Source organism: Electrona antarctica, assembly GCF_951216825.1.
Source record: "Electrona antarctica genome assembly, chromosome: 3".
Lineage (NCBI taxonomy): Eukaryota > Metazoa > Chordata > Actinopteri > Myctophiformes > Myctophidae > Electrona > Electrona antarctica.
Window position 1 is genome coordinate 17167818 of NC_136808.1, and position 19372 is coordinate 17187189.

The 19372-nt window shown below is 43.6% G+C and overlaps 1 protein-coding gene across 1 annotated transcript in view; it reads right to left on the bottom strand.

Annotated features, from left to right (window-relative positions):
* Positions 1 to 6253: 6253 nt before the first annotated feature.
* mettl15 (methyltransferase 15, mitochondrial 12S rRNA N4-cytidine) overlaps positions 6254 to 19372 on the bottom strand; it is a 70110-nt gene continuing 56991 nt past the window's right edge. Inside the window, exons 5-6 of the mRNA XM_079496962.1 lie at positions 12238 to 12416; positions 6254 to 6770 (exon numbers count right to left, since the gene is read on the bottom strand). Of these exons, the coding sequence (XP_079353088.1) occupies positions 6355 to 6770; positions 12238 to 12416 (595 nt within the window). The 3' untranslated portion in view covers positions 6254 to 6354. The remainder of the gene's footprint in view (positions 6771 to 12237; positions 12417 to 19372) is intronic.

The window sequence follows — 19372 nt, forward strand, 5'->3', positions numbered from 1 at the left end:
TAATAAGCACAATTGCGTGACGTCCATTGATCTCAAAGGGAGTGGCATTCATGCTAGATCAACGCAGTATACACTTTTAGACACAGTTAAATGTTACTTGCGCCATTTAGTTTCCAAGGTAACAAGAAGGGTATATTTAGAGTGTACAGAATGAGGCAGAGTAAGAGAGGGAAAAAAATGTTGATCCTCCTGATGGACCAATTACAACTAGAGAGGTGCATTTTCTAAAGAAAATGTGGCATGTGATTGCAACATGTAACTTGTCTTACGTCTGCCTGTGTGTGGCTGTGATCGCATTACAGGGCTTAATTAATGCTTAGTTCAAATGTATTTAACCACTTGAGCCCTAGCGTTCCTATTCGTGGGGGGGGGGGGGGGGGGGGGGCAGATCTATAAGCTGTTGCAACAAATTGTGACCTTGTAGATCAGCATGTTTTGTCTAAGTTGTTATGTGTTTAACATGATTGATGTAAGTGGCTCTGGATAAGAGCATCTGCTAAATGCCTAAAGATATATAGTGGGCTATATCTTGCGTCACCCCTTATCCCTAAACTTATTTGCCATGTTTTACTATTTTAAAAAACCTTTTAAAATAGTTCAGATCTACAAGCTCACAACATGTAGATGTAGATCGGCTAGTTGAACTATTTTAAAATGATTTTCTAAATAATAAAAAATGGCAAATAAGTTTAGGGATAAGGGTGGCGCAAGACGGAGCCCACTAGGCCTAAATTGTTGGTGAAGACAGAAAAAAGCGGTGCAGAGCCAACTCAGTTCCAGTTTACTAAGTTTAGAGGGTTTAAGTGGTTAAAGGACAACTTTGGGGGTTTTTTTCAACCAAGGTTCATGTTTTAGGTTATTAGATAAAGATAAGTAAAAGATGAGTGTTCATTTGTTTCATTTGCTGCTTGTTATATTATGAGTTGCCCATGTACGTCTGTGTACTTGAACTTGAGATACAGTGTAATTGGTATTGTGTACTGCCTGTACTGTAGCATACTTTATGGATAGGCTACGAGAGACATCTCAGCACCAGCAAGGTCAGCCTTGCTGCATTAGTCATTATCATGTCACATTTCTATGTCTCATATCTTGTTGTCACGTCATTATGATCCAGCACTATATATGTTCCCGTTTGTGAAATAAACTTTGTGAACCTTTAGCGTGATACTGTCTCGTGCAGTCGCCGTACGAAAGGAATACTTCAACCGGATTATCACACACCACCCAGCCTGCACACACTACCAGTCTGTCAGAACCAGACGAGGGTCCAATTAGAGATTACAACACTGCTTTCTTTCGTTTTAGGGTTTTTAGCTATTTTTGACTGGGGGGCATTCGAACAAGTGGCTAAATATTTTTTTACAAAGATATCTTTATTGTTACTTACTATAGTCATACTAGATCCCAGTAAATTACATCTGGCCACAGTAGTTGTTTTCAGTGTGTCTGAACGAACAACTGACAACTGCCATACACCTCCTTCACATAAACCCCGTGATCTTTTGTGGCCAGATGTCATTTCCACGGGTCTAGTAGGACTATAGTAAATAATAATAATGAAGAAATCACCGCAAAAACGTGTACAAAAATAAATACATATTTAGCCACTTGTTTGAATGCCCCCGCCCTACAATCGCTAAAACGAAAGGAAGCAGCAAATGAAAAAAATGTAACACTCACCTTTTACTTTCTGTAATTACAAGCTAAAACATGAACATTGATTAAAAAAACCAAAGTTGTCCTTTAAGCAGATTTTGTTTCTAACTGATCACTGTCCTAAATGTACCTATAAATCTGCTATTTTGAGTGTTGAATTAAGATTGTTAAGATTGTTGCTATAAAGCCTAACATACAGTACCATGTAAGGCAACCCCTGTGAGCCAGATGTTTTGGCCACATAATTTGGAAGTTGAACATCTCACAAGCCAATGACAGAGCAAGCGTTAAATAGCTCTATATTCCCACACAGGTTACAGGATAAAAAAAGTGAATTTGGAAGTGATGACACAAAGAAATTAGCAAAATAATTAGAACTGTAACATTATACAATTTAAGCTGATAAATGAGTACTCTCACCTGATTGGCTGAACATTTGCAACCCACCTGAAAATGTTTTTTCTGCTTATTAAAAGAGCTGAAGAGATGGGTATGGCCTTGTTACTGAACAAACACTCTATAATAATTACTATCAGAATATAGAGCTTTAAACCAGAAACACAGTATTAAACTAGAAAAAGTGCCCTTCTGGGCACAGGTCTCCACCAGGAGGATAGGACTTTGTGAGATGTTTGGCAAAATGTTTAGGAGTAATAAAAACATGTTTGCCTTTGATGGCAATTGGATGATTTGAGGCATTTTGTTCCAAAAATGTGTTTTGCAAAAATCAACCTGTTGGTGGCGCTATAACAGGCCAATGTGAAAAGGGTGGGATATATTCCTCAGCCTAGTAAGAAAATGTGTGAAAGATTTCACGTAAATTGCATGCTGCGTTCATGATTTGAGGCTTTTGTTCAAAACGGGGCAATCTTGCAAACTGTGAAAGCCAATTATAGCCAATTAGGATGGAATATGAAATATCGGACAGATCCGACTTGAGCACATGACCATAAAGATACTGTGTAACGATTTGTGGACTTTTTGGACAGAATCTGGAGGAGTAATATCAAAAAATGTGTTTTACAAAAGTCGGCCTCCTGGTGGCGCTATAAAAGGCAGATGCGGAAAATGCAGGTCAAAGGTTTGTCCTTGGCCTCTAGGGAGTGTGCATGCAACGTTTCACGCAGATCGGTGCAGTTTTAGGTAAAAAAATTGAAAAGCTGTCTCATGGTGGCGCTATAACAGGCCGTTCTGGAAAATGCGGGGCAGAGGTTCATCGTTGGCATCCAGGGAGTGTGTGTGCAAAGTTTGGCATCGACCGGGTTAACGGTGCCGGAGATTAACTGGTAACGGACGGACGGAAGGACGGACGGACGGACGGACGGACGGACACACACACACACACACACACACACACACACACACACACACACACACACACACACACACACACACACGGAGTGCAAAACATACTCTCTCCCCATGCCTTCGGCCTGGTGGAGACAACAATGGGGTTGGGTCAGTTCTGCCTAGACCATCACTGAGACGTTCTGCCAACATGCATACTCAGAGTAATAGCATGCTGGCTATTACAGTACTTGTTTACCACTGTGCACTGCCCGATGGACGTCTTGCACATTTCTGAACTCATACAAATGGGAAGCACCAAAAGAAGCACAACAGAAAATCCCCTTTCAGTGTGTGTCAATAGAGGAACGATGGAGGAGACAGCGTGAGAAAACAAAAGTATAAATGTTCAGAGGAATGACAACCCCACACTGTTGCTGAATATTGAATGAGAGGATGCGAGTGACGTGGCTGTCCGCTGTTGTGGTGGGATTGTGTTTGTTTACAAGTGGCAGAATGTAGGCCTCCATCTGGTGCATTGGTAAACTATTAAAATCCAGCACATTTCAACCCATGATAATGACATGTAAATGTCTGTCTGGTCTTCAAGCATAAGACTTACTGTACATTATCGGATGTAATTTCCAGAAAACCAGATAGCCCTGAGGGCGAGAAGAAGCGTGCACACATCCACCTGGGTGATGGCAGAATGCTGGGCGAGCGCTGGCGCTTTGGCATGGGGGGGGGGGGGGGTCAGATCAACATATGGAATTAATTCTGTACTGGCCATATAATATACGGAGCGTGCTTGAGTGTACAGGGTTTGATGAGGTCAGATCAACATATGGAATGCCAGAACAGGTCAGCTCCATATATGGAGATCTAAGGTGGCAGCGGGGCAGTGTCTTGAGTGTACAGGGTTTGATGAGGGCCCAGGAATGGCCGGGCCTGTTGAGAACTCTAGTTTCTGCCGGCTGCCGGGCGTGGCTGCACTAATAACTTTGGGGCGGGCCCGTCTAGAGTTTGAATGGACAGGTACAGTATCAGTCAAAAGGGAGACATCGAAGAGAGAGGAAGGGAAGGGTGGGGACACCCTCAGCACAATTACGCAAATGAACCTCAAATGAGCTCAACTGATTTCATTCCACAGTGACGAGGCACACAAACTGATGCCTTTCATCATAACATTTAAATATTAAAACGGCGGAAGTAAACACATTCTGCATTAGCTATCCAACTTCATTTAACTTTGCATTTGTTCAATATGTTGATAAGAGCATGGGATTGTCTGTGAGGGAAGGTTTTTGAAACATCGGGTTTCATGGATCATGTGCACTGCGGCCTCGTTATTAAACACTACGTAATTAATATTCACTGCAATAACATCAAGTTCCATATATGTTTCCCACCATGTCCACGTAATGTTACAGTATCTGGCTTATTTGGTTACAAACATGTTTAGTTGTAGCCTATACTTCATTGCGCGTTGTGCACATAGGGTCGTGCATCATTGTTTGTGTCCAAAATAACAGATCTGCAAGCTGTCAACATGCATTGAAACGGCGTATCGACAGCATGTGTATGTTTTTTGGGGGGTAGCCGACCCGACGCACGTTACACATTGAAACAAGCTATGGTTTGAGAGGCTGATGTAAACCATAAACTTACAGTATTAGATATTTAATAGCAAATTTAAAGTTGTCCTTTGTCACGACGATATAGCTGTAGCTCTGTTTTGGAACATTGCACGAATAAGATTAATTAAAAAGGTTAACTTTTCGAACGGAGACACTACTTGGACATAACTCCCTCCAAGATTTAAAATGAGCCAAATCCGGGAAAATATTAAACCCTAGTGGGGAAGGATCAACATATTTAATGTCAACAGGTCAGCTCCATATATGGAGATCTAAGGGTTTGAGGTCAGATGTAGAGTTGCTGTAGAGTTCCATGCAGATCTAAGTGATGATCCAGTCTTCTCCATGTATGGCTATCCAGGGTTTGATGAGGTCAGTGTCATGATCTTCATGGAGACGGGCATATTTGGAGCGTGTCACGAGGCGTGATGGACTGATTGCCATATGGTGGCGTGACGTGTCACGAGGCGTGATGTCACGAGGCGTGATGTCATGAGGTGTGATGGACTGACGGCCATATATGGTGGCGTGACTGACGGAGCGATGGAGCGACGGACAGGCTTTTCAGGTTTTCATAGTAATCTGCGACCAACGGTCGCAACAAGAGCTTGAGTCTAATAATGCCGTTTCTACTCGCCTGCATCTCAGAGCCAAATTTGTACTGTTCACTCCACTACAATTATGTGACTGCTATAGTTACTTATGCCCTATTACTATTAGCCCTATTTTCAAAAAGTTTTAAGGTTTACTTAATTAATGCAAATATTTTGATTCCAATACTTTTGCACTTTTTCTCAAGTCCAATTTTGAAACTCTGTACAGTACCAACGGTGCCTCGACAGAACAGGATCTGAAGGTCCAGAGGTCACTTGCCTGGAATGCCGTGTACGGGATGAGAATGAGTGTTGAAAGATGACCTCAAGAGGTCAGGGCAGGGCTGGACTGGGTAAAAAACTCAGCACCTGACATTTGGCCCAGATCAGCCCACCACAACCGGCAAGCAGATAGCAGATACTCACCGCCCCGCTCTGTCGAGGCACACACAAACAAACAAAACCTAATACCACCACTTGTATACTGAAACCATGTACAAAAAGATATTGGGGGCCCAATGAATGGGGGCGGCCCATTCATTGGGCGGCCCACCGGGCATACAGTATGCCCTGTACATCAAGTGGTCAGTCAAGGCCTGTGTTTATGGCTATAGTAGAATCAGTTCTGTACTGAATCAATACAGTCATACACAAGAATGCTATGAATGGCACTTGATGTGAAACTGTGTGGAGGTCTCCCATGGGTCACGGACATGGTCAGGGAGAGAAGGATGAGGCTAAACAGAAAATACATTTTCAGGTCAGGAATGGATACCAATCATCCGTTCAGGAGAGAAATCTCATACGGGATACACGATAAAACAAGAGAAATTGGGAGTGATGGGTAAAAACAAAAAAGCAATGAGTCGACAAAACTGAAATTGGAACACTATAAAATTCAAACTGATGAATGGGTTCTCTCTCCTGACTGGATTAAATTAATAGTGACCCACCTGAAAATGTTTGTCTGTAGAGGGAGACCCCTGTCACTGAACAAGCACTAATATAACTTTATAGCAATGATCAGATTATCTACCTTAAAAAAGACAAGAAAAACTTTTAAGAGTGAATCTTGGCATGAAAAAACAAAAGCCTTATTTAATGTCTATATGTTTAACACAGCAACATTTGCATTGTTGTCTTTGAAAACAACAAACAAACAAAAAACAATATTTTTTTTAGTGCCTTATTGCTGTCCTGAGTTTGGCAGAGCGTCCTCGTGGGTTCTCTGCTACGTCTTCCATCTGTGGAGTGACCACTTTTTGCATGGAAACCCAGTGCGGATGGTCCCTCCCTCCATCGTCTTTGTTCTCCACCCCTGCTCTTTGATCTCTCCATCTCTGATGGAAAGTTGACAAGTCATCGTCGCCCTGAAGGAAGCGTTTGACCAGTCTGTCTTCCAGTGAATGGAAGGTAAGCACACAAAGGCGGCCTCCAGGCCGCAGAAATGTCTGGGCAGCACGCAGACCTGCATGAAGTTCATTCAGCTCATCATTGACAAATATACGTAGAGCCTGGAAAGTCTTGGTGGCCACATGTGCGGGTCGCTGAAGTCGGTCTTTGCGGGCATACATTGCAGCGGCAGAAAATGACCCTGGATAGAGAGAGAAAAAAATGTCTAAAATGAGTGCAGTTTGTATCATTTTGTTTGTGCATTAAACGTCTTACACATCTTAATAATCTATTTGTAACCTGTAAAAATCACACCTGTGTGAACTGAGTGGTGTAAGGTCTTATATAGACTGAGGTCTGACGTAATGTCTGACGTAATGAAATCACACCCGTGTGAACTGGGTGACCATAGCATCCATGCTAATTTTTTTTGGTACGAACAGACACGGGTACATTTTCTTTGGGACGAACAGACACGGGTACAAAGCCAGTGGAGTGGTTTACACCACTCAATAAGAAAATATTATAATCATATTATATTATAAAATATATACAATTGAAATATATCACATCATTTGTCATGTTTGGTGATAGAGGTTTGCAATAGAGGCTATTTTGCGTGACAATGAATACATGTGCACCTTGAGATTTTGACTTGCCCTTTGAATTGTTTAACACAAACAGTGTTAAAACCACTACCATATGTGTATTAGTGAACATAAATACATAAATACACATAGATGGAGAGAGATTAAGTATGAGTGCAATAGGCAGGGGATGAAGGAAGGTAAGACAATAAGAGAGAATAAAAATAAACAATTCGATAAAAAGATGGATAGTAAGACACAGCATTTAAATGAAAAGGGGAAAGTGAGTGGTGTGGCATTTCTCTCCTCCTGCGATCAACAGCTCTTAGTGTGACTCACCCGGCAATCAATACAATGCCTGCACAGCAAGGACCAGCCCTAGTCTAGCCTCACCAAGTCGTGCTCTCTCTCTCTCTCTCTCTCTCTCTCTCTCTCTCTCTCTCATTTATCTTTCAAAGGTCCCACGGACAGAGCCAGGGAAAGATGGCAGGGTAAGGAGAGATGAGGTGAAAGGAGAGGTGGAGATGGAGAAGACAAGGGAATAGGGGTGATTAACAAGAAATAACAACAATGTGATCGGATAGGATAAACTACTACTTTCATCTTTCACCTATTATTGCATGTTAAGTTTCAGTTTCACTTGAGAGATGGTTCAAAGCAACATTTATGAAATGTTGGAGAAGTGAACATGTCTATGTCCCACATGTCTATGTGGTACATAGACATGTTTGCAGAATTACAGTACATTTCAAGCACAACTCAATACAAAGACTGTTAACTGTGAGTGGACGACCCAATAAAGCATTACACTTGTTTACAAGAGGGTCCACCTTGTTCAATTCATCAAAACATTTAGAGACGTACAAATAGACACTTCTATATAGCCAAAGAACAGAACAGGAATTCATCATAAAGGAGGTAAAAAAGGGAAAAGCATTTGCTACGCTCCTCACGAGAGACTCCATTGCCTTCCGGATGAAACAGGATATCTGGACTTGCAACACAAATGTCCTCAGTGATATCTGGCTTTACAAACCGGATATCGTTGGGTTAGAAATGTCTGCATCCCGGTTAAGTTCGGATCCGACACCACTGCAACAGGCTCTAACTTGCCTGGGGTGACCAGGGGGCTGATGTCACGTGATGTCACGATGACCTGGGGGCTTGCCTGGGGTGTGTGACGGGAATTGCGACTTCATGACAGAGTGACGGGAATTGTGGGTTATGTGACAAAAAAGTAAGATTTCATAGTTATCTGCGACCTTTGGTCGCAATAAAGGCTTGGAGAACAGCTCATTATGCATTATTGTAAACCCAAGCATCAATAGCAAATGCAATACCATCTGTTTTTGTACTAACAAGGTACCGTATGCATGCTTCATGATAACTGGATGCTGCTTAATTGTCAGCCCATTACTGAAGCTTAAGCATAGAAAAACACATGTTTTTATTTCAGGTTTTTTTTAAAGGACTACTGCCAGGATTGCCATGGAATTTGCAGGGCCCCTTCCATGCACCCCTTGCTAGTGATACTGATGACCCCATGGCCAGATTTTCCACTTTCACATAAGATACTACATCTCACAATCTAATGGGTGGGCCAGGATTGCAGGATGAAACCTGATCCCAATGGGATCCCAATGGCCTTTCCTTCCGCTAGTGCAATTCTTGCACGAGTTCTTGCACTATTATTAAAGGCAATTCTGTCTTTAATAACATTAAAAAGTGTTCCTTGATACAGCTTTTGTCCCCACAAAATGTCCGCAACACAAACATGAAATTCCATTGACAATGAACGTCTCATATTTGCCATCGACAATAAAGGAGAAATTAGGTCAAATGTCCGCCAAATATGACGTAAGTTTGTGGCAACAGGCATTCTGATTGGCCAGAATGAGATGATGCATGATGATGTACGATGATAAGAGCGCCCCTCACTTCAAACGGGTGTGATTTTAAGGGGCGCTAGCCCCTTCTATAAACAGCTTTTGACCCCACACATCTCAAGATTTGCCATTGACAATAAAAGGGGAATTCAGGTCAAACATTAACATCAACATTAAACGCCATTGACATTGAAGGGAAAATGTACGTCATATGTTAACGAGCAAATCAGCTAACCAATCACAGGCAACAGGCATTCTGATTGGCCAGTATGAGATGATGCATGATGATGTATGATGATAAGAGCTGATAATTCCGCTAAATATGACGTAAATTAAACGCCATTGACGTCGAAGGGAAAATCGTCATACAGTATGTAAACGATCAAATCGGCTAACTAATCACATGTTGGTGGGAGCGCTTGGCCAATAAGGGACCACCTTATGTACCTTATGTAGCAATGTCAAATGTCCGCTAACATAAATTGTGTACGATGACAAGAGCGCCACTCATTTTACACGGATGTGATTTTTTTTTTAACTAAGGATGGGTTAGAGACCCATCCTTAGTCGGTCAGTTCACATTCACACCACATTGGTTTGGTTGTATCAGGTGTAAGGAGAAGAACAGCTTCTAGGCGATGGTAGCGAGGCTTTTCAAATCCAGTCTTCATTACTTCCTTTTTTTCTGGAGGAAGGTCTTCTGCCCCAATGTGCTGTCTGTCTCCCAGGCCAGGTCTGCAGGGGCTGCTGTAATGCTGTTACTCTGCTCAAATATTATAATAAATTGTCAACCTTCACCCTGACTGGATATTAATATTTCCATTATAGGAGTTGCCGACAGATTCAGCTGCAGAGCTCAGAATCTGTTTTAAGTGATTAGATTGAGTGAGACAATACTCCCAACAATAACCCCAAATGTGATTCCTCTTATACAACCACAACCCCCCCCCCCCCCCCCCCCAACCTTTCTCATCTATGTCCATAGCATTTTTTTCTCAGCAATATAGTGTCATAAGCAGCTGAGCACAGACCCCCTGGGACTTACACAAGGATTGATTGGGATAAACATTAGTAGTGACTCGCTATGCTCTTCAAAAGAGATCAAACAACTGCCCTCGCTCACACCTGTTCTCCCTGTGTGACGCACACACCATGTGCGATATCTATTGAAAGGACAGCTCGCTCTCATTCCAGCTCAAATCCGAAGGAACGCCTTGAGAAAATGATCCACCAAGACATAAAATGTCATCCTAGCCTCATGCGCATGAGTGAATAATGTGTGTGTGCCTCTATATAAATAAGTGCTTGTACTTGTGTTAGGGTGTGCAAGTATGCATTTGTGAGCGAGCGTCAGAGAGAGAGAGAGAGAGAGAGAGAGAGAGAGAGAGAGAGAGAGAGCGCCATGAAATGACTTGGGGTGAGAAACATATTGTCGTTGTCAGATGGCAACCTTGTATGTCCAAAACTGTTACTTTTCAGAAAAAAAGAAAAGAAAAAAAATCCTATTTTGGCCATATCATCAGAGGTGACACTATCATACGACCAAATATAAAACAGGGAAATCATTTATGAAAAACTTAAAAAGATGCAATATTGCGATACAAGGTTTATGTTCAACTGCCAGTAACAATATCAAAAGAGAATGGGAATTGTATGAATGATATTCAGGTTGTTGTCAGAACATGGGCCCCATCCCATTTCAATCTTCCTCTTGCTCTCTCTCCTATTAATTGTAAGCTCATAGGAAGCTGTGGAGGCCAGGCACCCACATTGTAATTGTGTGTAATTGTAGCCTCACCTTTTTTTTGAGTGGTGCAAACCACTCCAATAACCAGCTTTGTCTGTATGTACCTGTGTACCTGTACGTGGGGCCACGTAGGGGTGAGCATGGTTGCTATGGTTAGTGTGTGACGTCACTGCACCACTCAGTTCACACGTGTGATTTTTGAGTGGTGTAAACCACTCCTACAACTGGCTCAAGTCTCTTTTCGTCACAACAGTGAGGTATACAGCGACTGCAATACCGCCCCTGCCGCTCCGATTCTCCGGCTGATCTCCTTCTCCGTCCTCCCCTGGTGGAAAATTACTCTCTCTCTCTCTCTCTCTCACAGTATGTGTCACTGATTAGTCAGTCTTACTATGTTCTATTCTTCCGGTTGTTGTTACTACGTCAAGCTTGGAATTAAAGTAAAGTTCTCATTTAAGTTGTTGTATGTGGGATGTGCATTAGACGAAAATAAATGAGTCAGTGTAATTTGCATTGAGAAAGTCATCAACATCCGGCAAGACGTGAGGCTGTGCGTGAGGGTTAGGTGACATGGTGACGTCAGTGGTCGACAACATGAGGTGACACTAGACATCGGACTGTATTATAATAGTATACAAGGTTTTGTTGTTGTATGTGGGATGTGCATTAGACGAAAATTAGGGAAATAGGAATGTGGCTGGAGTGGCTGAATAATGGATTACGGACGTAATCGGCAGAGACTGGATGAAGACATGGTTAGTGGGAAACGTTTTTTTGCTAACCATGGCTAATGGCGTCCCCTCATGAGCGGTCCGATGTTTTTAGCTTTGGAGGTGAAATGGGGCAAAAATATGAAAGTAAATATCTATCTATAAATGCACCAAGTCTCTGTGTGTACGTACGTGTGTACATACATGTACGTGTGTACATACTTCTGTAATCCACGTAACTCTGTAAACCGCTCACCCTACCGACTTCAAATTCGACACACGTGTTCCACACCCCCACAGGGAGTGTAGTGCGCCAGTGCCCAGTGTCGAGTCCGTTGGATAGACGGTTGGTTGTCCAGAACCAGCACAAAAGCCTCTGCCCGGGCTCTGGACCTGGTAGGGAGCAATGTCAATATCACGGCGCAGCGCAAAAGAGCGTTACGGACGTAGTGGCTACTGACGTCGGGTAATTGCAAACGTTATGTGTGAAAACATAGCAATGGAAATTTGGGGCATGACTCCACTCTGCACCACTTTCCAAATGTAAGATAGGATAGGACGTTGTGGGGGCCATGCAGGCACCCAAAACAAATCGAGGAAAGCGGATGATAGTTCAGACCACAGGCTGTTGTGATTTTCGGAGACAAACAGGGCAAACAGATCAGGGAGACCATCTTAATAACTTGATCCCCTGTTTTTCTTTCTCTTTTACTGATTAATGAGTATAGTAGGTAGCTACCTGCCACCACGCTAGCCAGCTGCTGTGTCCGGGTGATGGGATAGACACTACGTGCCTCGACAATGGATGAGGCTATTTTCCTGGCATGTCTTTCCTCTCCGTATGCAGTGAGGATGGATGCAAGAGCCTGTTGATCTAAGGCATTCACAACGTCAGCGGCGCAGGGCATGTCAGGGTACCTACGCACAAAGAAGAGACCAATTAAGCATCTTGACGTCACACCCTTGCTGACAGCAGCGAATCCTAGACACATTTCAGATACAGCTGAAGAAAACCTATATGGTGGACAGAAAATGAATGATTTGAGTGTGGTTAAGGAAAGACAGGGTAGCTCACACCATAGTTAGGCCAGTCACCATCACTTGACTTGAATTGTCACACGAATAATTAACGCTAAGTAATGAGTTGTGTTTTTGGCACTGAACATTGGAAAATAATGAATAAAAAATACATCTACGTTTGCCTTTTAGGCTTTGTAAACAAAACGTGCACAGGGCAGATGACTAATAACTTAAATATATGACTGGAATTTAATACTTTTATACTCAGCGGATCTACAAGCTCACAACGCATCGCATCTCGTGATGCGTTGTGATCTACCATTTCCGCTATTTTTGGAAAATGTTTGAAAATGTATGAACATTAATGTCAACATGGAAACGATTATGACAATTATGCGAAATAATTACGATTATCTCAAATAATTGCTTACATAATAATTACGCAATAATTGTGATTACATAATAATTGTGACAGGCCTAACAGTGGTTAGCTCATTCTGTAACAATGCCATTGTATTATCGGGTGACTTATTAGAATACATTTTATAAAATGTGTAACACATATACATATACATAAAAGAAGCTTGATAAACAACCCATGGATGGATTAGTATGATACTCTACACTGAGTATCATACTTTTCCTTTTCTAGTAACACGTTTTAACACGTTTAGGCTCCCCACTATTTTCAAGAGGTAATTTCCCAGTACATTTCCAGGACTTACCTACTGTATATCGATATCAAGTAATTATATATGTTCATATTTTATTGCGACCGCAGGTCGCAGTTAACTATGAAATTGTGCATTTCCCGTCAGTTGGTCACGTCAGTTGGTCACGCCCCATATATGGTCATGCCTCGTGACATCACATGATGTCATCAATATTAAGCCCATATATGGAGATCCCTGATGTCGTCAATATTGGCCAGCAACTTTACATCTCACCTCAAACCTCAAACCTTTAGATCTCCATATATGGAGCCTACCTCTTGTGACATTCCATATGTTGATCCTTCCCCATCCATCCTTCCTCTTCGATGTCTCCCTTTTGACAGAACTATGTGCCACGTACAGTACCAGCTCAGTGGCCTTGTGGTTAGAGTGTCCGCCCTGAGACTGGGAGGTCGGGTGGGGTTCAATCCCCGGCCGGGTAATACCAAAACTCTAAAAATGGGACCCAGTGCCTCCCTGCTTGACACTCAGCATCAAGGGTTGGATTGGGGGTAAGTCCCTGCGACATACTAGCGTCATGTCCAGGGGGTGTACTTGTACATCAAGCTGCCTCACGCTACAGAAACAGGAGATAGGCCCCTATGGGCCTCATGGCTCGGCAAGGCTACTTATGTGCCACGTGCGTCCAGCCGTATAGACGCTCTGCAGAGTCTCGGGTTGCTATGCCGGCGAGGCAGCGGTGTCTCATACCAGTGTATTATATCGTTCCATCAGTGAGCTGCAAACCACACATACAGAGGGGGTCTTCATTGTGGCTGCGGATTTTGCAGGCTAACCTGAAGACAGTTCTCCCTCAGTTCTATCAGTATGTGGACTTTCCAACCAGGGGCAGAAAAGTGTATGTTAGTGTGTATGTTGTCATGAACACCACAACACGGGCCAATGAGAAACCTTGTATGACCAGCGAGGTACATGCACTGCTTAGGGTGCGGAACAATGCTTTTAGGGCAGGGGATGGTGTGGAGCTCAGAACAGCAAGAGCCAACCTGAACCATGCTATCAGAGTCACACAGCGTGCCTACAGTCGGAAAATACAGGCTACAAGGGGGCTCCATCATCCTGTGAGGACAATGAGGACTTCCTCAAAGAGCTCAACAATTATTTTGTATGCAAAGCCAGGAATAACTAACCTGACTCCGCCAGATGGGGCAGCAGAGAGTACACTGGGTTCCCCCCTCCTGCTCCCATCTGGGAACTCTCAGGCAGACTTGATGCCCGGCCACAAAACGGCCTGGCCAATCAGCAGCAGCTATCCCGCCTCTAGCGCCATCTGGCGGAGTCAGGTTAAGGAATAACATCCCTGCAAGGAAAACTATTCCTCTTCCAGATGAGCAGGCACTCAGTCTGGACGTACATGTTGTTCGGAGGACACTGAGAGGCATCAACGCCCGGAAGGTGACCGGCCCGACAAGATTCCAAGTCGGGTGCTAATGGAATGTGTGTCTCAGCTGGCCCCGGTCCTCAAAGACGTCTTCAACATCTCACTAAACCAGGCTGTTGTCCCATCATGTTTCAAAGGTGCTACAATAATACCAGTGCCAAAAAAGAACACAATAACATCTCTCAATGATTACCGCCCAGTTGCACTCACCCCCATAATGATGAAGTGCTTTGAGAGGGTGGTGGAGGCACACATCATTTCCAGACTCCCCCCAGTTTGCCTACGGTGCTAATCGCTCCACAGAGGATGCCATTGCCTCTGTACTACACCGGAGCCTGGCTCATCTAGAGGGGAAGAACACCAGTGTGTGCATATGCTGTTCCTGGATTTCAACTCAGAAATCAACACTATAATCCCCCAGCAACTGGTTGACACACTGGACCCACTGGGCCTGGGCACTCCCCTGTGTAACTGGCTGCTGGACTTCCTAACGAAAAGACCCCAATATCTGCAAGTCATCTCCCTGAGCACTGGCTCTCGCCAGGGTTGTGTTCTGAGTCCACTGCTGTTCACCCTGATGAGCCATGACTGCTGTGCCAGGTACAGTACCAAACACATGGTGAAATACGTGGACGACACAACAGTCGTGGGCCTCATCATGGACGACAATGAGAACGCCTACAGGGAGGAAGTGCCCAGTTGGTGGGCTGGTGCAATACACACAATCTGGTCCTGAATGTCAACAAGACAAAAGAGGTCATTGTTGACTTCAGACAGAACAAGCACAGCCATACACACCACTCCTTATAGAGGACACTGCAGTGGAGGTAGTTAGCAGCACTAAGTTACTGGGGGTACAGATCACGGACAGTCTGTAATGGTCCTCAAACACGTCCTCTCTTGTGAAGAGAGCCCAGAAACGTCTGTTCTTTCTGCAACGGATTAGAAGAGCCCAACTCTCCCCTCCCATCCTCACTACTTTCTACAGGGGCACTATAGAGAGCATCTCTGGTCTGGAAGCTGCAAGGAAGCAGACTGGAAAATAGTGCAGAGAGTAGTGAGGACAGCGGAGAAAATCACTGGGTCGTCAGACTCGTCACTGCCTTCCATCAAGGACATTGCTCACTGCTGTCTGTCTAGGGCAACAACATCAGGACTGACCTCACCCTGCTCACTGCTGTCTGTCTACTCTAGGGCAACAACATCAGGACTGACCTCACCCTGCTCACTGCTGTCTGTCTAGGGCAACAACATCAGGACTGACCTCACCCTGCTCACTGCTGTCTGTCTAGGGCAACAACATCAGGACTGACCTCACCCTGCTCACTGCTGTCTGTCTAGGGCAACAACATCAGGACTGACCTCACCCTGCTCACTGCTGTCTGTCTAGGGCAACAACATCAGGACTGACCTCACCCACCCACTGCTGTCTGTCTAGGGCCAACAACATCAGGACTGACCTCACCCACATCACTGCTGTCTGTCTAGGGCCAACAACATCAGGACTGACCTCACCCTGCTCACTGCTGTCTGTCTAGGGCAACAACATCAGGACTGACCTCACCCTGCTCACGCTGTCTGTCTAGGGCCAACAACATCAGGACTGACCTCACCCACCCACATCACTGCTGTCTGTCTAGGGCCAACAACATCAGGACTGACCTCACCCTGCTCACTGCTGTCTGTCTAGGGCCAACAACATCAGGACTGACCTCACCCTGCTCACTGCTGTCTGTCTAGGGCCAACAACATCAGGACTGACCTCACCCTGCTCAATGCTGTCTGTCTAGGGCCAACAACATCAGGACTGACCTCACCCTGCTCACTGCTGTCTGTCTAGGGCCAACAACATCAGGACTGACCTCACCCTGCTCACTGCTGTCTGTCTAGGGCCAACAACATCAGGACTGACCTCACCCACCCACATCATGGACTGTCCATTCTGATGCCTTCAGGCATAAGGTATCGCAGCATCGGGAGTAAAACAGCCAAATTCTCCAAGAGCTTTTTCCACCAAGCCATTAGACTTTTAAACAAGTGCAATATCCCCTAACCTTTATCCCTATGCTGCTAAGGACTCCTGTCGTGCAATATTATCTGTCTCCTATATATGAACTGATTTTTATTTGTTTTTATAAGTGGACTTTAGGATTTTAGTAATATAGTATTTTAGCATTTATTTTAACTAGTAGATTTGAAGCGGAGCCTGCAGTACCACCGTTGCCCAGGTGGAGCCTGCAGAACCATTGCGGCTCAAGAAACCACCACTCCTGAATGAAGTGTCTGGTGCTGGGAGTCTGGTGCAACGCAAAGGTCCTGGCGGTACTCCTGGTGAGAGCAGGAGTGGACCTGGTGAGACGTAGGAGGGGCCCGGACAGGAGGCAACCCACAGAGCCTAGTCCCTCCACATGCCAGAATTGTACCTCCCAGTCCCGGCAGAGTAGTTCCGGAGTGGATCCAACGGATTGTGTGGCCCTGGTCTTTCCCTAGTGGGTCTGATCGAGGGTAGCTACTGGGACGTAAGTCGGGACTTGATCACCCCGGCTGGGTCACCCGAGTGAGGGGTATGATGTTCGCGAGACCCAAAACACCGATGACCTTGGGATACATCACTGAGGATACGTCCCAGGTGCATCCATGCAATGTTTTTTGTTATATGAGGTTCTGACAACCAAATCCAATCATAACAAAAGGAGAGAGCCACACACTCATACAGTAACGTTGCTCAGGAACAATTTTTGACAATTTCCTCCTTTCCAATGACTGCAACTCCAACTGCATAATTATTTAGGCTTATTTTAGGTTGTCAATGTTTTCCAGGAAGTGTCGTGACCATGACGTTAATTAACTGAAGTTTAACACATTCATTAACACCTCAACAACAGCTTCATAGCAGCTACTTGAACCAGTCAATTTATGGAAATATAAACATCTCACGGCAGTTTGGCTGGACCTGTTGGCTCTGTACTTGGACCTATTTTCTTTCAGTACACCAAATCTCTTCCCCACAGAATATGGAAGCTGAAGTTTAGTGATGGTGCTTCTGAATCTTTTGATACTAGAGTTAAGTGATGTACTGAATAACTTACTGTAAAATGTGTTAAATTAACTGCTTTTGAATTATTGTCCTATATTCCAAGTACATTACAAAATGAAACTGAAGTACACATTCAATGTTGAGAGTAAAGACTGGAACATTTGCTGTTTAAATCTGATTACTCACCTATGTAACAATCAAACTGTCCGTCTAGGAATAGTTTATTTGAAAAGCTCATGTCAAATCAGTATCAACATCCTCTAGAATGGAAAGATTGCTTGATGGGAGGAGAGTAATAGTCCTTGTAATGTGCATGCATTAAATCGACTTTTTTGTTTGTTGCAAATGACATAAAATTGCAACCAGCAGTATTACGTTTTCATAATAACGCTGTTAAGTGAACATAAAATCACACCCGTGTGAAGTGAGGGGTGCTAATATATTAAAGTCTAACTCATGTTGATTAGGTGATGTAATGGTGATGTAAAACAGACATTAAACGCCATTAACAATAAAGAGACAATATGACGTAAATTACACGTAAATGACGTAAGTTTTCCCTTCATTGTCAATGCGTTTACAAAACAAACATTGAACTAAAGACAAACATTAAACCTGTGTATAGGAGGGGCTAGCGCCCCTCAAAAATCACACTTGTGTGAATTGAGGGGCGCTCTTATCATCATACATCATCACATTCCGTGCTCAGCCAATCCAATCATCACATTCCATGGTACAAACACACAAAGCTGTGCATAGGAGGGGCTAGCGCCCCTCAAAAAGCTGGACAGACAGGAAAATATTTATTTACCCTACATAATTATAGGGTAAATAAAAAAAATCACACCCGTGTGAACTGAGTGGTGTAAGGTCTTATATAGACTGATCAGCTGTGGTCTGACGTAATGTCTGACGTAATGAAATCACACCCGTGTGTAATGAAATCACACCCGTGTGAACTGGGTGACCATAGCAACCATGCTCATTTTTTGGTACGAACAGACAGACAGACAGACACGTAAACTAACAAAGCCAGGTGTAGGAGTGGTTTACACCACTCAAAAAATATATTTTTCATAATATTGACATCTCACAATGCTGGGGGGGAAATAAGTGAGTATTTTCATCGGCCACATGACGTCTTACGTCGTCATTTAGTGCCTTAAAGAAACATTAAAGTCCATAGACTTGGCTGGCAAACGATTTACGTCATAAGTGCTCTAAACAAACATTAAAATGTATAGACTTGGCTGCCACATAACAAAATCTTCAAAAGCCATGTATTCCCCTCTAAAACAATATTAATCTGTAATCTCTGTAGAAGGAGCATGATGATTCAAAGCACATGACTAAGAGTCTATACCGTTAGTTGTTGAATTAATTTCCACAAACGATCCTTCCTGCCAAATATATTTGTGAAGAAAAATGGATAACTGACTGTGAAAAGGATAGTGGTGCTGTATCTCAATTATCATTTGCCTTTTAAACTTAAATGGCAACAGCAATACCTCCTCTATGAAGAAAAACTCAATCATAAATCTGTGGTCATATAACTTCTGTTTAAGACCATTAATCACTCAGGATATGATCCTGTGGATCTTTTATTTCTCAAGCAGATTGTGTTCAAGTTTGATGGCATGTTTAAATTTGCTGAAGTGCTGTTGCAGTTGTTCCACTGAGACCTTTTGTAGAAGCTTCTGAA